This window comes from Amia ocellicauda, chromosome 3 (assembly GCF_036373705.1).
Source record: "Amia ocellicauda isolate fAmiCal2 chromosome 3, fAmiCal2.hap1, whole genome shotgun sequence".
Classification (NCBI taxonomy): domain Eukaryota; kingdom Metazoa; phylum Chordata; class Actinopteri; order Amiiformes; family Amiidae; genus Amia; species Amia ocellicauda.
In genome coordinates this window covers 16776518-16794018 of record NC_089852.1, presented here as the reverse complement: position 1 = coordinate 16794018, position 17501 = coordinate 16776518, and the positions used below count along the sequence as shown (strand labels likewise).

The 17501-nt window shown below is 39.0% G+C and overlaps 1 protein-coding gene across 1 annotated transcript in view; it reads left to right on the top strand.

Moving 5' to 3' along the window:
- Positions 1 to 4236: 4236 nt before the first annotated feature.
- The window catches only part of podxl2 (podocalyxin-like 2), a 60590-nt gene continuing 47325 nt past the window's right edge, over positions 4237 to 17501 (top strand). The window contains exon 1 of the mRNA XM_066698327.1: positions 4237 to 4904. Within this exon, the coding sequence (XP_066554424.1) occupies positions 4868 to 4904 (37 nt within the window). The 5' untranslated portion in view covers positions 4237 to 4867. The remainder of the gene's footprint in view (positions 4905 to 17501) is intronic.

Sequence of the window (17501 nt, the reverse complement as noted above, 5' to 3'; positions counted from 1 at the left end):
GCTGCTTTAGTTGCCAGTTTTCTGATGGTGATATCTGCAACTCTTAAATTAAAAGGAAAAAAAAGTGCAGTTTTAGCCCTGCTTTATTTTAATGTGCTTGATTAAATCCTATTTTCAAATACACTTGGATGCATTTACTTTTGGCAAGATACTGCCGTCTGAGGTTTCTGTGTTGCTGTACTGTAGAATAAACCAAATTTAATTGATATAATTCCTGAAGCTGTGTGAAGCAAAAAATTCCCAAATTAAATATGTTATATATTTGTGTTTGATTTCCTTAGAGGATATTCACACCTATGGCTGCTTATATGGACAGTTATGTTATGATATTTTCGGTTAATGGAAATTATCAATTGACTCCTTTTTGTAGTCTGTAGTCACAGGTACTCCACTTTCCTGTAATGTTCAGATCTTTCGTGTTGCTGTGATATAAACAGGAGGTAACCATTATTAAGTAGTCGTCTTTCTGCGAATATATAGGTTCCTTTGCTGAATTTCACTTCATATTGGACGGTAACAGGCACATTATATTTACTTTTGTATTTTCCTACAGCTTCTATGCAGACAGTTATTAAACTACAGTAGTCTTTTGTACAGGAGGAAATGCACTGTTCCTGTCAATTGAAATGAATATGTGTGCTATATTCAAAATCTTGTCAAGCCTGGGAATGAGTGAGAGCTTCCACAAAGAAGAAAATTGAGCAGTGATTGAGAAGAACCTGCTGTTGCTATGGTATTTACATTCAAGAGCTGTGGAATGAAAATTGGCAGGCATAATTAACTTCTTCTAATTTCCTTTGATTTTAGATTTGATATGTCGACTTTTAATAATCATATGAATTTGTCTGCTAGTAAACTGGTTTTAATTACCCCCGCTGTGTCCTGTGTTGACTGAAATGTGCTGGAGTTTTTGTATTTCCTCTTTAAAGGCCCAGTGTCTGAGTCATGGCAGCCTCCCAAATTATAACACTTTGTCAATGAGAGCTTTTGTTTATGTTCCCCCCAAGTCTCATTCTGTTTGGCTCCAGTGCAAAGCTGCCATTTTCTCCATCCCAGGGAGCACCTGGAGGGTCCTAATGCCTGATAGGTTGTCATTTGCCTTGACTTGGTGTGATGAGCTGTTTTTTCTTTTGATGACCTGCTTGCAAATGTGATGTGATCTCCAGAATGGGACATGCAAGAAATAATGCCTGATACCACACTCATCTGTACAGGAGGTCAACATCAACAGAGAATGCTTGGCACGATTGTTGCATGCCCTATTTTTACTATGATTTACCTCTAGCTGAGGTATTTGATGAATTTCCTGCAGGGGTGCAGATCTACACTTTTGAAAGGTGACTTCAGATCTTCAATAGATCTTGGAAGAGGAGCAATTACAATTAGTGATTTGAGTCATGTAGAGCTCAAATGGAATGAGAAACGGGTCCTGTAGACTATGTATGAGTACTACAGGTTCTTGCCTGTGTTTTCCTTGTTGAAGAATAAAGACTTCACTTTAAATTTAGGTTTAGAGTTAGCCAAAGCACTTATTATTATTCAAGCGATTGTAGGGAGAGAAAGCAGTCGGACAGAGTTTCCCCTGGCAGGTCAAGATCTCTCTCCAGGCAGGACCAAGCAGTTTATATACAGTAACAGACAATAACATCATTTAAAATATATTTATTATCACTGTGAGAACTGACATTTAGAGTAGGACACTTTTACGGGAACTCGTCAGTTAAGTAGATACATTTCCCTAGCCTGTCTCACTCCTTTATCCCTCTATTCCCTGCCCATCTGTGCATTGTTGACTAGAGACATAGGAGGCCTATTCACTTTGCTTCAACATAACTCTGAGCTGTCCAGGTTTTTGATCTAAACATTTATATGAAAATTACATTTTATGTTACAATGTAAAATAATGCACATACTGATATGATGAGTGATTAGTTGGAACAAAATGTGCACTGGCACAGACCAGGGCAAATCTGGGGGATACTGATCTAGTTACGTGTTGACCATCATATTGATTAAAACTGACCAAAAAAAGGAGCAGTAGAAACTGAAGCTGTGCCTCACTACAGGACCTATGTATCTGGTATGGAGGACAGGATGACAGATACCCACTGTGTGTACCACAGAATAAATTCCTAAAACATTAGAGTTATTTTGTCAGTCCAGGAGGCAGCTGTACTGTGATGGAATAAAATTGACTTAGATTTAGAAAAAAAAAAAAATAGCCTGAGTACAATTGCAAATAAAATGACACAGCACTTCTGTCCTAATGCACACCAGAGTTAAGCTACTGACAGGAGAAGTAACTTCATTTTGTGCGATGGAGCTGTCACCATCGCCGATTTTAATTAAAATCACCTCTCGATCTAGTCTACAGAGCTCGTGGCAATACTGCAACAAATATCCTTCGCTTAAAAGATCTCTTTCGGGGGGGAAACGCTGGCAATCCTTTACTGGCCTATTTTATTTATTAGTGTATTTATTTTAAATTATGCTACAGAATTTGCCAGATGTACACAAGATAGATCGCTGCCTGTAAGTCCTGCCAGAGTACATTCATGCTCTCCTGGCCATCCTTAGGCTGTGTCAACGCACTGCTGTTGAAGACAGCCAGAGGAGCTGTGCGATGGATGCTGACGCTCTTTTAGAAGTTGCTGCAGGTAGGACCTGGTGCCAATTCTCTTCCAGGCAGGCCCCATCCATCCTGCTTTCATCTGCATCAGCAGAAACCTGCATTCTTATAGGATTAGAAAAATCTTACTGTAAATAAATAATTGAGCCGCCTCAGGGTGCTTCACCACCCCCCACCCACAGCTGTAAATAAGGAAAAATGTACGTGTCACTGGCAGTGATATAACCCTCAACGTTTCTGTCTGTAGACATTAAGAATGTGTTTTTTTGTTTTACTTTGACTCATTTTCAGCATGTTCTCTTCTTTCTGTGTTCATGACTGGGCATTTAAGTGTTTCCCTAAGGTAATACAAAAAACACTGCTTTTGCTTAGTGGCTGCTTGCAATCCCATTCACCAGCAGTACACCTCAAATTCAAGTTTTTTTTGTATACTGGTTTAAGCTATTTTTGTATTTCCTTCGCAGACAGGTCACCCATTTTTTCACTTCTAGAATCTTGCCTTGGTGAAATAATGAAGAGTAAAACAATTGGTGTGTATATAACGTGAACTAGATTTTGTCTGTACCTCTGTGTTTTAAACCTGGTGACCTAATGACCTCATACAATGTGTTCTCAGTTGAGCTCATGGGGGATGGTGCTGTTTTATAAGCTATCATAAATAAAACTTATTGGAGAGATAAAATTAAGGTTAGCACTTAAAAATAGACAGTTTTATGTCTCACATGAGAAATTGCCCATTGCATTGTTAAATAACCAGTTATTCCTAATGGCACAGGAACAGTACAGGAACATGGCATGTAGTGAATAACTGATCTGTATTATTCAGCAATAAGTAGTCTTTGTAAAAGTGCTTCATTATTTCTTCATAATAACATTTTAAAATTTACTAACTTACACTTTATAATTTATTTTCAAAAGCCATCTGGTTTCTGTATAGACTGTAAAGGGGTTATGAAAATGTTTGCTTGAGATACAGCATGTGCTCCAATTAATTAAGCAATGGTACCAGAGTCTTTGAATATTGACGGGGTTGTTAAATTAGATCTGGAAGGCAAAGTAATTAAGTTAAAGCCCACAGGTTTTAATAACATACCTTACAAAAATAAGTTAAAATTGTGTGAATAATTTACATTTGTCTTGAAGCAGAAAAAAAATCTAATGTAGTTGTACATAAATAAATACATACATACATACATAAAGGATAATATTAATTGAATAAGGTTAATAATTTTAAGGTTAGGCAATGCAACGTATGTAGAGTAAGTACGGTATTCAGTTTCATCTATAGGTTTGGAGCAGAGACATTTGCGTTTTAACAAACAATACTTGATGTAACTTATAATAATAATAATAATAATAATAATAATAATAATAATAATAATAATAATAATAATAATAATAACAATAATAAAACATTTGAAATACAATTCATGAGTACTGAGCGATGGAGACAATTACAACAACAAATTGCAAATACAATAAATAAAATACGACTGCCATCCCAACCCACGCCCACAAATATGCACCTGATGTAAACCTGCTAAACACAGCGATCAATTCAGGCAGCGGACAATGCAGTGTGTGCTTCAGCAAAGCAACAAGTACGAGCAGGCGGTGGATACAGCAGTATTGCGCTGAAGACACGGGAGAGAGCCGCCGCTCCCGGCTGTCTGCTCTGTCTAGGACCCAGCGAGGCCGGGCTGGTGCAGCAGGGAGCCCGCAGACACTGCGCAACCGTTGCACGTCTCTTCCGCGACCCTGCGAGCGCCGGCACACAGGAGATACGGTGACCGACACAGCGGCTCAAACAAGGCGCAACTTTGCACTGCCTGAAGTAGTGTATGAGAAAACCCCGCAGACCGTCTCCGAGGCTGTCTTATCACAGCGCCCAGCACAAGTTTGCTGTGCCCCGCTCTCTGTCGAGCTCTTCTCCAAGTGTTGCGCTTTGTTTCGGTGCGGGACGCATGGTGCTGGCACAGGTTCAGATGGTGACACGTCTTGACGCTGGAGAGGTGGCCAGGGCAGCTTTGCAGATACGTGAACCGGTGCCCCTGTCTCTAAGTTCACACATCTGCCTCATCCCCGAAGTCTTCGCTGCAGGAGACCAGACCGCCATCTCCTGAAGAGAGGGGGTGAGACATGGACAGATCTGCAGCGAGGTGCCCCGAAAAGAGCCGACTCTGGTAACGCGTTTCTCCGGACGTCTGCTTGCTGTAGCTCTCCATCCACACCGCCGGTATGCACGGATCCTGTCTTGTTTGCGTTGTCACGCTGGGTAAGTTACTTTATTTGATATTTGCAGTGACTATTTTTCCTATTATTTTCCTTTTAATGATCGCTTTATTAATGCTCTGTAATGATGCGAAGGCAATCAGCTCATTACATTCATGTAAAGATGCTATGTGAACAGATTTGATTTAAATAATGTGGTTTGCATAATTGTATGTATTTGATGCGCTTAATAAAACGAGTTTAATTATGTAAACACAAATCTTAGGTGGGATTTCAGCACATGAATTACATGTATAGCTACATAGTAATGTGTAATTCATAGGCACCACGTTTATCCCATTAAAGCCTACAACTAAAAGTGTATTAATAAACTAAACAATCCATAACTAGTCATATAGTGCTTTACAAAGAAAAGTATTTACTAAATTGGCCAGGTTTCTGAATGTCGTTTTCTTGTATTCCCGTAATTGCTTAATAGGCAAAATACCAAACGTCAACAATTTGAAGGACGTGACACGAAGTGACTATTACATAAATCTATTAATTTAGCATAATACATTTTGTAACAATTTATTTCGGCTAACAAAGCGAATATATAGAGACACGGTTAATTTACCATTTGATTTACTGTCCCTGCTGCTACGGATGCTGCCACTAATAAAACACAATTACTTCCCTATTAATCTCTTTAAGTAATTACAGAAGGCTAAACAGTACAGCAAGTCTCTAAACACTTATTTCAATGTCCTATCTATCTATCTATCTATCTATCTATCTATCTATCTATCTATCTATCTATCCATGATCGTATTTCTTTGATCAAATTCTTAGTGACACATTTGAGAATGTATTAAGCTGAACGTTTATTATTATTATTATTATTATTGTTATTATACATATGAATATGTTATGATTTATTATGAACAGCATTTATAAGATTGATGATACTTAATGTCATTTGTGATCTATTTTATCTGTAAATGTATTCAATAATGGTCTGTACTTTCTTTTTGCCAAATGTCACACTTATATTCTGGCGTCTCCATTCACCCATCCCTGGAAAAGACTGATTTCCTTCCAAACGTTTCAGTGGAAAATTATTCATAGTTTATTTCAGGTTGCCATTCATAGAGAGTTACTTTGAGGTGTGCAGTTCAATGGCTGGAAACCCATGTGCATTATTTAATTTACTATTGTTTCTCAGGCTTAAATGTTGACCATTATGAATATTACTTTGTGATTGGATACAGGATCTTCTTGGCACAGCAGGCTGCTGTTGTCTCCTTATAGTTACTTATCATGTTGTCACCAGCTTTAGTAGTCAATACCAGTAAAGGCTTGGGCTCTGTTAAACTGGAGATGAAGTCAGACTGGAATGGAGTCTAACAAGCTGTGAGTTTACCCACAGACAACCAGGGTGATTATAAAGTTAGTTGGCTCAGTCAAGCTGTATCATTAAAAATGTAGTGCACATACAATTGGGACTATGGAAAATGTGCTATGCCTCATGATTGTGCCCTTCAGGCAGCTGTGAACCATTCCCTTCCATACAAGCCACCATGGACTCAAAGGGTGGTCGCATTGAGGAGTGATTACCAACCCTGGTCCTGGAGGTCCCTGCTGCTTTTTGTTCCAACTGAGCTCTCAATTACTTAATTTAACCATTGGTTGAACTAATCATTGAAGTATAGAATTGTATAAAGAATTTATTAAAGAACCATCTTTTTTATTACACAATTTAAAAAGTCAAATCTAAGCAGATGATTACTTCAATTAAGGTTCAATTAATTAACTGAAAGCTCGGTTAGAACAAAAACCAGCCGGATAGGTGGTCCTCCAGCACTAGGGTTGAGAACCACTGACATTGAGCACCATTTCCTTTTATTGTAAAAATGAATGTGTACTCGATTTTATTACTCCATGCTGGTCCAATGGGAATATTAGATGATTTTCTGTTCAAGCTGCAGTTTCTGAATTTGATGGGCCTGTGGGGACCTTTTGATCCAGCTGAAGTCTTTAGTACTTTACTGATGTAATTTTTTTTATATTGAATTGGTCAAATTTATTAGATAATCCTTTCCCCAAAGTAACCACTCTGCAAATGTTTTGAACTTGTTACATTCTGGCTTCTAGGGGCTTCATGGGGCCATCCCTTTTTTAATCCTTCAAACACTAGACACAAGTCTAGACTGATTCTTCTTGAAAAGGTCACGGGTCTCTTTGGGATCGGCACGTTTGTTAATTAATCGACAAGTAAGAGACGATATATCATCTTAAATTCTTCTCTCCCTTCTATATGGGACTTTTTTCCCCACACATTTTGAAAGAGGCATTCCGAATATTTAGTTTGAATAGGTATACTATGTCTGAAATGCCTTTTTTTCAGGCATTTTTTCACATTTTGTTTTGTTTCTAATAAGATAATCATTTATGTAACTCTCCCACCCTCACCTCTCCCACCAACACTTTTCTTACAAAATGGAGTGATTAGAATCACAAGCAGGCTGAGTACAGTATTAACAATTTTTCAAATGTCAATTGGATTGCTGAATATCTCTCATACCTTATGCGTGACCTGCGTTCTTTAAATTATGTACAGCAGGGCATAGCACATTAAATATATATGTAACCAGGTCATCTACAGCATGCAAGGGAACTTGCACTCTGCAGGGCATATCCCATGTTAAATATACATTCAAATAAATTATGCAGAGAATAGATTTTTTTTTGCCATGAATTGCAACTGGATTCTGAAAGTGTTAAGGTTTGTTTTGAAGTGTAGGTGTGAATGGAGGGGAAGCTACTGTAAAAGATGCCATTCAATAAAGAAAACGGTACAATTCACAAACAATTGTGTGGGGAACAGCACAATAGTTCTACCCAAGCTGTAAATATTTTGAAAATTCCCATCTCTGAGAGAAAGATTTGCATCTACAAACTTGAGAGGTAGGATTACTCACATTTGTGGTAACACTTAAAGGGTTGTTGGCTCAGTATTTCCTTAACAAATATTGCTGTTAGAAACTGCTTCTGCATAGTGTGTCAACCACATTACAGACTATGTTTTCCTTTAAGATCACATCCTGTATGGTTATTGAAACTAACAGTATTGCCCTGATCCAGATACCAGAGCAAAATAATTCAACAGGTTATGACTTATCAAGTGATATTTGCCTTCAACTACTCAAGAAGCTGCATTCTGTTTTGATAAATCTTACTCAGTTAGGCTAAATCTCATCACAAATAAAGCCTTGTAATTAATCTTAATGATTCAATTGCATGAGTCAGTGCTGCCCTCAGGATTAGTTTCCTAAGTATCCCAAAGCAGACCAATAAAGACATTAATATGTAATACCAATAACAGATTGCTTTACAAAACAGAGCACAAACCACAACATTTTGGTCAAAGGTACTTTGATTCATCTGATTAGCATGCCTGTTAGCTGTTAACTGAGTCCGATCCTGAGTAAAAAGCAAAGCAAGGGAGCCAAATAATTTAATCTGGCTGTTTTTATAAAGTGATTACTGGGACTCTTTAGCAAAGCCTAAAAACCTGTGCGGTCTTAATGTCTCCTTGCATTCTGGTCCATAGCATCTGAGATCCTTAGAATATTAGAAACAGTTTTTTGGTGCCTGGCAATGATGGACTGCTAACCACACTTGTTCTTCCCCTGTGGTGAGAAGCAAATTAAACTCCCATTGCAAAGCAGGTTAGTACAGGTTTTTACGAGCTGTATGCTCCTGCAGCATCAGAGTACTAGTTATTTAATGCCTGTGACCGTATTGAATTTGCAACAGGAAGCACCTGTGCAAGATAGGAAGGTTTGTAATGGATCAAACTGCTGTGCAAGTGGAATCTCCTTTCCATTGCTTACGACTTGCTGTTTACTTAAAGCCTCTGTATATTATACCTGACTCCCTGCTCTCTCACTTAGATTGTTATTTGTGCGTGTGAGGCAATGTGGCCGGAGCATAGCCCATGCAAGGACCTCTGAAAGGGAATCATAGGAGGCTTTGCTCACCGCTTTAGAACCCATTATTTCTTTGCACTCAGGTGTGTGCAAGACCAATTTGCTTTCACGTGCCATTTTCTTTCAGGGTATTGCTGGGAAATCTGTGCTGAATCCGTTTCCTTGTTTAAGAGTGGTAGGATAGCATTCTAAGCAGCAGAGAGCCATGCGTAAGGCACCAAGTAAACAAGAAAAGTAATAACTGGAATTGGCAAATGATAGGAGACAGGTGTATTCCTCTCTCTGATAGCAACAGCATCGTGGCATCTTGTCTTGCCCCCCCTTTTTTCCTTTTTTTTTGGCAAGTGGTCTGCTGCCCAAAAAATATCTATCAGAAGAGATGTTTGCTTTTTTTGTATCTTGACCTTTGGATGGCAGGTTGTTTATGTCCCTCAGAGGATCCTATATAACTCACAGTCCAAAGGTAATCCCTGTCTTAGTGTTTGTATTATTTCATGACTTGTTTTTATTCCGGTCCAGACGCACGCCAGCTGATCTGGCTCCCTTTAAACCCCAGACACTCTCAGAACTGCTCAGGCCAGTTAAACTGATTCGATAAGGCAACAACACGTTGAAGTAGGTATTTAAGAACTCAGGTGGAAGGACTAAACCTGAATACACTACCACCCTACAGGACCAAGACAGTAGTTTATAATCACAGCGAGGGCTCAGCTGGTTTGAACATGCAGCTGGTACCACCAATGTCTGAACCCTGCCCTGCCATCTGTACTCAGCAGTTTGACTAGCCAGTGCCACCGTGTTGAATCATGGCCAGTTCTCGCGATAATGGGGAGACCTTTATCGAACATTTGGGATTGACAAGTGGTGTGATATATGATTGATTTTTAGTTTTGCATTCAAGAGTATTGTGTCTCACCAGAGCTTTCTGAGTACACTATTTTGGTTTCAATGACAAAAGAAGAATATTAAATGGCAGAACTTATGACAGCTCAGTTTTTTCCCCCCTTTCTTTTCCTGAGGATGACAATCTTGAACTGACAAAATAAAGCCTCTCTTTTGTCTTATAAGAAAGAATTAAGCTGAGTGGGAATTGCAGAGAGGGATCTACACAAGTTGACAGTTGGCCCACTTACTGTCTCCTCTTTTCTTTTCTTTTTTAATGAGCTTTGTGGTACAATATATATATTTTGGGGCATGTGCTAGCTGAGGTGTACGTCATGAGGCAATAAATTAAATAAAACATTTATATGTATATATATATATACACAAAGTGAAATTTGCCAAGTCAGTGAAATCTGAGTTATTGCAGATTTTTTATTATACCTATTGCAGACCAGGCTAATGGTTCATTTGACGTGAAATTGATTTTCTCAAGCCGTCTATTGACCCAACGTCTGCTCCAGGAATCTACACTCACCTAAAGGATTATTAGGAACACCTGTTCAATTTCTCATTAATGCAATTATCTAACCAACCAATCACATGGCAGTTGCTTCAATGCATTTAGGGGTGTGGTCCTGGTCAAGACAATGTCCTGAACTCCAAACTGAATGTCTGAATGGGAAAGAAAGGTGATTTAAGCAATTTTGAGCGTGGCATGGTTGTTGGTGCCAGACGGGCCGGTCTGAGTATTTCACAATCTGCTCAGTTACTGGGATTTTCACGCACAACCATTTCTAGGGTTTACAAAGAATGGTGTGAAAAGGGAAAAACATCCAGTATGCGGCAGTCCTGTGGGCGAAAATGCCTTGTTGATGCTAGAGGTCAGAGGAGAATGGGCCGACTGATTCAAGCTGATAGAAGAGCAACTTTGACTGAAATAACCACTCGTTACAACCGAGGTATGCAGCAAAGCATTTGTGAAGCCACAACACGTACAACCTTGAGGCGGATGGGCTACAACAGCAGAAGACCCCACCGGGTACCACTCATCTCCACTACAAATAGGAAAAAGAGGCTACAATTTGCACAAGCTCACCAAAATTGGACAGTTGAAGACTGGAAAAATGTTGCCTGGTCTGATGAGTCTCGATTTCTGTTGAGACATTCAGATGGTAGAGTCAGAATTTGGCGTAAACAAAATGAGAACATGGATCCATCATGCCTTGTTACCACTGTGCAGGCTGGTGGTGGTGGTGTAATGGTGTGGGGGATGTTTTCTTGGCACACTTTAGGCCCCTTGGTGCCAATTGGGCATCGTTTAAATGCCACGGCCTACCTGAGCATTGTTTCTGACCATGTCCATCCCTTTATGACCACCATGTACCCATCCTCTGATGGCTACTTCCAGCAGGATAATGCACCATGTCACAAAGGTCGAATCATTTCAAATTGGTTTCTTGAACATGACAATGAGTTCACTGTACTAAACTGGCCCCCACAGTCACCAGATCTCAACCCAATAGAGCATCTTTGGGATGTGGTGGAACGGGAGCTTCGTGCCCTGGATGTGCATCCCACAAATCTCCATCAACTGCAAGATGCTATCCTATCAATATGGGCCAACATTTCTAAAGAATGCTTTCAGCACCTTGTTGAATTAAGGCAGTTCTGAAGGCGAAAGGGGGTCAAACACAGTATTAGTATGGTGTTCCTAATAATCCTTTAGGTGAGTGTATATTGATATTCTAATTCATATAATGCCACGGCTTGTTTTGGAGGAAAATATCAAGAATTTGACTGCTGTGCCCAGTGCGGTTGACGTCAGGTCTTTGATACAATATTAGTACTGCAGCAGCTTCAGTGAACACAGCCAGCTGACTCCTGTAGCTGGCAAATGCAGGAGCTTTTTCCAGTATGTAGGCCTAAAACTTTGGAGAAACCTTGATGCTTGTAAGTATAACCTACATTTCACAGCTTGTGTTTTATTTAACCAAAGGGGGTTTCTGACAATACACACCAGACCATAATTACTCCACAAAGACTGAGAGGAGCCAATTCATTATCATGGCATTAATCAAGGATTGCGAGTCCCGGGGGAAACTTTTATTAATTCAGTTTTGACTGCTCAGTGGATATGAAAGAAGAGCTCCAATCTTTAAACAAAGCATAGATGGCTTTGTGTGCACTAAAATAAATCTATTCTGAATCCTTATTAGAGGGTGTTTACCTGTTGCCCTAAAGCATAGTATTGCTAAGGAATCTCTAGACCCACCAGAAGACTAGAAATATATTTGGTGGAGACAATATTTTCTTGAAAAAAACAAAAAACCTATATGTACATTATAAAACATTACAAGCCATTTCAGGTCAACTCCTTATCCAGACAAACATACACATTTTATATATATATTTGAAAGATATATTTCCCTCCTGCCATGTATTTTTCCAGCAGACCTAGTAAGTTAAACAGGAAATGACAAAACAAACACTGAGCACAACATAAATCTTGCCAAGTTCTTACTCGCTTCATACACTGTTGAGGTCTATGGGTTTTTGCTAATTGATTTTGATTCTAAAATGCAGGATTGGTCATTGTAAAAACTGGTTCTTAGAAAAATCCTCAGAGCTTTTTGTGAGGAAGTGCAGTACAGATTTTGCAAGGTTGTCTTTTGATTAGTTTTTAGTTTTTTGAATACAGAGAGTAGGCAGACCTTTGTGCTTTCCATAATGTATATGAAATTGTCTTTTTTTAATGATCTGAGGCTGTGTTAGTTTATTATATTGGAGCTGTGACTCAACCAGAGCACTCAGGCAGTTAATTAGGCATGTAGGGACAGAAATAAATTATAACTGACCCAGACACAAAGTTCCAGTCTGGTTAACGTAAGCACTCCTATCACTTGCTGAATATTAAGGCCATGGGAACTCCCTCTTTCCACCCACAGGCCGATGGTCTGCTGGAACATTTTAATCAAACGTTGAAGACTATGCTGGATCTGTGAATGGTTTGGGGAAGGACTGGGAGAGCTGGTTACCGTTGCCTTTATTTGCCTATAGGGAATTTTCTCGGGCATACATTGGCTTTTCTCCATTCAAATTTCTGTATGGAAGACCATTGAGGAAAGAGGATTTATAAGATGCCATCCCACCCAATGTCATCGATTACAGTACTCCAGCACGGCTCATCACAACCATAAGGAAACCCAGCAGTGCCAAAAGACTAGGATCGAAGGTGCTATTGCTATTGCCAGGTTTGCGTGCTGGAATACCTGTAAAGAAAAATGACCTTCAATGGCTCTTTATGGAAATGTAGGATGTACAGCAGCAGGGATGTACAGACATTTTTGAACATTGCCCAAGGTTGGAGCAGAATAAACCCTTTCAGCCTAAATATCAAATCCCGGAATGTTTGTTAAAGAGTTTCAGAGTTTAAAGAGGAGATTCAAACCATGCTCCAGTTGAAAGTCATTCAGATGTTATGCAATCCATCTGAGTAGCCCCGCACTCATGCTCCCAGAAAAGGATGGCAAAATGTTGTTCAAATGATTTTTGACACCTTATTGCATTCATGGATTATTTTTTTTTAAAGTTGGGGGTTTTGTGTGTGAAATTCATTACATTGGCCAGTAATCCACATTGCAGGGTTTCTTTATACATAATATTCCCAGGCCTCAATCAGAAAACCAGCAGGGTGAAATTGCTCAGAGGAGTTATCTAATTCAGATTCTCAGAAGATGCTTTCTTGTCATAGCCTAATTCATTAGTGCTCAAAACCAGCTTTCTCTGACATAGCTCTGTTCCAACTGGAGCTCTCAATTGCATGGTTAAACTAATTCTTTCATCAGGCAGATATATTTTGTAAAGGTCTTTTTACAATTCATGGCTTAAAATATTACTGTTATTCCAGCTACTCTACCTGTTACAGAATTTGTAGACTGTAATTAAGTATTTTATCCAGTTGATAAGCTATTCAGATCTGTAGGCTTCTAAGCCAAGTTAAACTACTACGGCCCTAGCATTAGTTGTGAAAGTTTCAATGCACCTTTGTCCTGCCCTGTTGTTCTTCTCTTCATTGTTCCATTCTTGAATTACATCCACATCTTTCGTAGAAAATATTTAACATCACTTGTGTAATCCATCAGTCAATGTGATGTGTTAAGATTTGGGGACTCTTAGCTGAAAGGAAGCCAGCAGACCCTGCAGCACCCTTTTGAGACCCCTGCTTAAAACAATCATTAAACCGAGAAATGAAAGAGCCGGGAACAGTGTTAGTTTAGAATGAGTATTGTGAGAAAAATACCTATATCAATTAAACTGAAATGTTCCTATTCAACATTAGCAATAAATGGAGAAATATATAACTTGTGACAAACAATACGTTATAAGATTTAGTAACAGGTTGCTAACAGCTGACTTATTGCTATTGACAGATCTATTTTAATGTGAAGCCAACACATACAAATATCACTTTCAGGTATCAATAAATCAAAGTGTCTTATTTTGTGTGTGTTTGTTTGTATTGTGTTTGAGAGGGGAAAATAGCTCCCTATTAATATCTTCATACAATAGCATGTAAATGTGGATAGTGATTGAACCAAGGGCTAGGAAAAGCAAATGCCTGGGTTTGAATGGGGGCTGGGGTTCTTATTCATAATAACATTTGACATACAATTTACATATGTCCCCAGCAGGTTTTTCTGGGCATGAGTTCAGTGTATTTGTATGCAGGCTGGTGAATGGTGTATAAATACAATACAAATAGTGACTTCAGGACAGAGGTGATAGATGCTCCAGGCCTGGGAAGTGTTCTGTGTAAATTTGGGTTTTGTAATTAACTCTCTTCTTGTAATAGAAATTTGCACATTGAAGCACATTATCTGCTGAGTTTACCCTGATCTGATGACAGAAAATTGCTTACATTGTATGTATGTGATCAGGATCCATAACAGGCTACGTATTGTAACTCTTTGGTTATATTCAGCGTGACCACATCTAGAGGCAAAAGGTTTATTGGGAAAGATTTACTTTGCATTGAACCCACTTTTATAAATACCAGCAGCATTGTTCTGTCTTTTTTCAGCTTGTCTTGTGTCTGGGAACCAAATGTATAAGACATGTATCGATTTACCGCAATATAACTTCTAAGCAGGCACTTTGATGCATACACTATCAAGCCCATAACTCCGGAATCGCAGAAAAACTAATAATCTAATTAAGCAAGAGGCGCCCAGTGATTGGAAGAATGATGTGTTTTTTTATTCTCTGCTAAATTCTGGACCAACTCAATTTCACCATATCGCAACAGGGCTGAAAGTGTAAATCATATATTATCGACAGTGATGTGGTTGGTGGCTGCTTGCTGATTTCAGATAACTTGCTGACATCTTTCTCTGTCTCAGTACACATTAAATATCAGTTGCAATGTTAAAAGTGGTGTTTGTAAGCTGACTGAAATGGATCTCACAGCAGGTCAATGCTATACATCAAAAGCATTGTTATAGGAAATTTGATCTGGCACTGGGAAAAAGCAAACAAAAAACCCAACTCCTTTTATTTTGACTGCACTGTATATATTGGTAAAAACCTGACTGTGTATGAAGAGTCTTTTTTGATCTGCTGCAGTCTGGAAAAAATGCTATTCTTAAGGCCCAATTTCTCATGCACTGCAGTGCAGCAGACTCAACTACAGCTGCCCCCTCTCTGGAGTACAGTATCCTTGGCAGGCTAGTCATGCAGTAGAGATGAGTAGTTTGCCGTAACTACAGTCCGGCAGTGATGTACCGTGTATGTATAAGTGCAAGTGCCCTGAAATGACTACTAGACCTATATTAAATGCACTGTACAGTAACTAAGCAACCACTGCAATGTGCCACAATACAGAAGCCTTGGGTAGAAGGAAAATTACAGGTTGAGAATACATCCTCAGTTATCTGAAAAAGAGATTACCACCTAAAGCGTGCTGAGACATTGTATGCTTCCCTGCTTCCCATTCATTTTGTGGGGCCCTGTGGCCCCTTCTCCTAGTTTGACTGATTGTGGATGTGTGGGTCCCTGTTGGCTCCCTGACCCCCCCTTATTTTACTGTGCTCATCGTCACATAGGTGGTTACCTCGGAGATGGCTTACTTAAGCTGTGCTGCTGGCCTGCCTCATGGCTGGGTAGTATTCTTAACGATAGGTTGGGAATGCAGCTCTGGTTATCCTGGCTGCAAGATCGCGTCTGAGCCTGTAGGCTCTGTCAAAGAGGCAGGAAGTCTGTGCGCTGTACTACTTAAAGCAGGCAGAGGGAATATCTGACTGAGTGACAGTGCTCAGCAGCTTTGTTAGAAAAATCATCTGCCTTTGGATAGTATTCTCTGCTTGAAAGTCCCTATTTATTTGCATTTGTGTTGGAAATCTAAAATGTGTGCACAAGAACATTCAGAATAATATGCTGGAATTCTGGATTACAAATTATTGAAAAATATTGATTTCTGCCCTTTGTTGGAAAATACTATCAATCTGTATTAGTCCAACTATAATCTCCACTTGTTTTTACTTAGATGGTCACGGGGTGTATCGAGAAACTGGGTCAAGGCAGATTTAGGACAGGAAGTACAAGCCATGCTGGGTTTACTAGAATGGGTTTGTGGGTAGTTGTGAATTAGCATGTGGACATCATGTTTGTAGTCATTCTGTGTCTGTTTTGTAGTGCTTTGTTCTGATATAAAAGCACTGCAGCCTCTTGTGTAATTACGTACAAAACAGCCGAAATCAGCAGTGCTGTGCAGCTTTGCTGTGCTGAAAGAGAAGCCAGTCGAGACAGGGAAGGCTTCCTTACACAGTGCACTTGGGCAGGGAGTACCACCAAAGATATATCCCAATGATCTGCCTCCTTTCTTTTACCATCTCAGAGGAAATCACTTAAGCCTTTGTGACACACAAGTTTAGTCATGCATGCAAAAAACAAGCACAGCGCTTTAAAAAAAAAAAAACCTCTCTCTGTCTCTCTTTCTCTCTCGCTATATATATATATCCCTGGCATAACTTGCTTAGCTAAACACATTGCTTCTACTTATTCATTCAGTGGAGGCTGTTTAATACAGGCCATATAAAAATGAATGTCATGCCTGAATACAAAGGAACGGATGCTCTTTACATGCTCTATCTTTAATGTTATAATGATTGGTTTTATTTGAATGATAGTAACTTTACATTTGAACTGACTATAATACTATTGTAATAATTTCCCTCAATTTGTAAAAGGAAGAAACTTACAAAACTGCTGTCTATCCGAAGGGTATTTTGATCCCAAAGGTATGAAAATTACTTTTGGCTCGATGTACCTGTATTTTGCCCAAATAAATTGGTACAGTCACTACTTAAATGACTCATGTTCAATGAGTGATTGAAATGAACAAATATTTATTGAAATATTGGAAGAAATAATAAAATGTTGTTAAGAAATCGCCTACATCACTTGTTCAACCTGATACTAAATGCATAGTCTTTCACCATAAGTTACTGACAAACAGACAAACCGTTGCTCAAAGCCAAGCCAATAGACAGGGCTTTCATAGTGACTGCTCCTTTTTATGCTGGGTGTTGTGTGGTTCACATATTAACTCTATGTGAAGACTAGTCTTAATACAGCAGAGTACTGTGTTTCATATGTACTTCTTGTTTGGCACTTTAAAAGCAGTTATGATAATACTGACAATATTTTTACATTATACACTCACCTAAAGGATTATTAGGAACACCTGTTCAGTTTCTCATTAATGCAATTATCTAACCAACCAATCACAT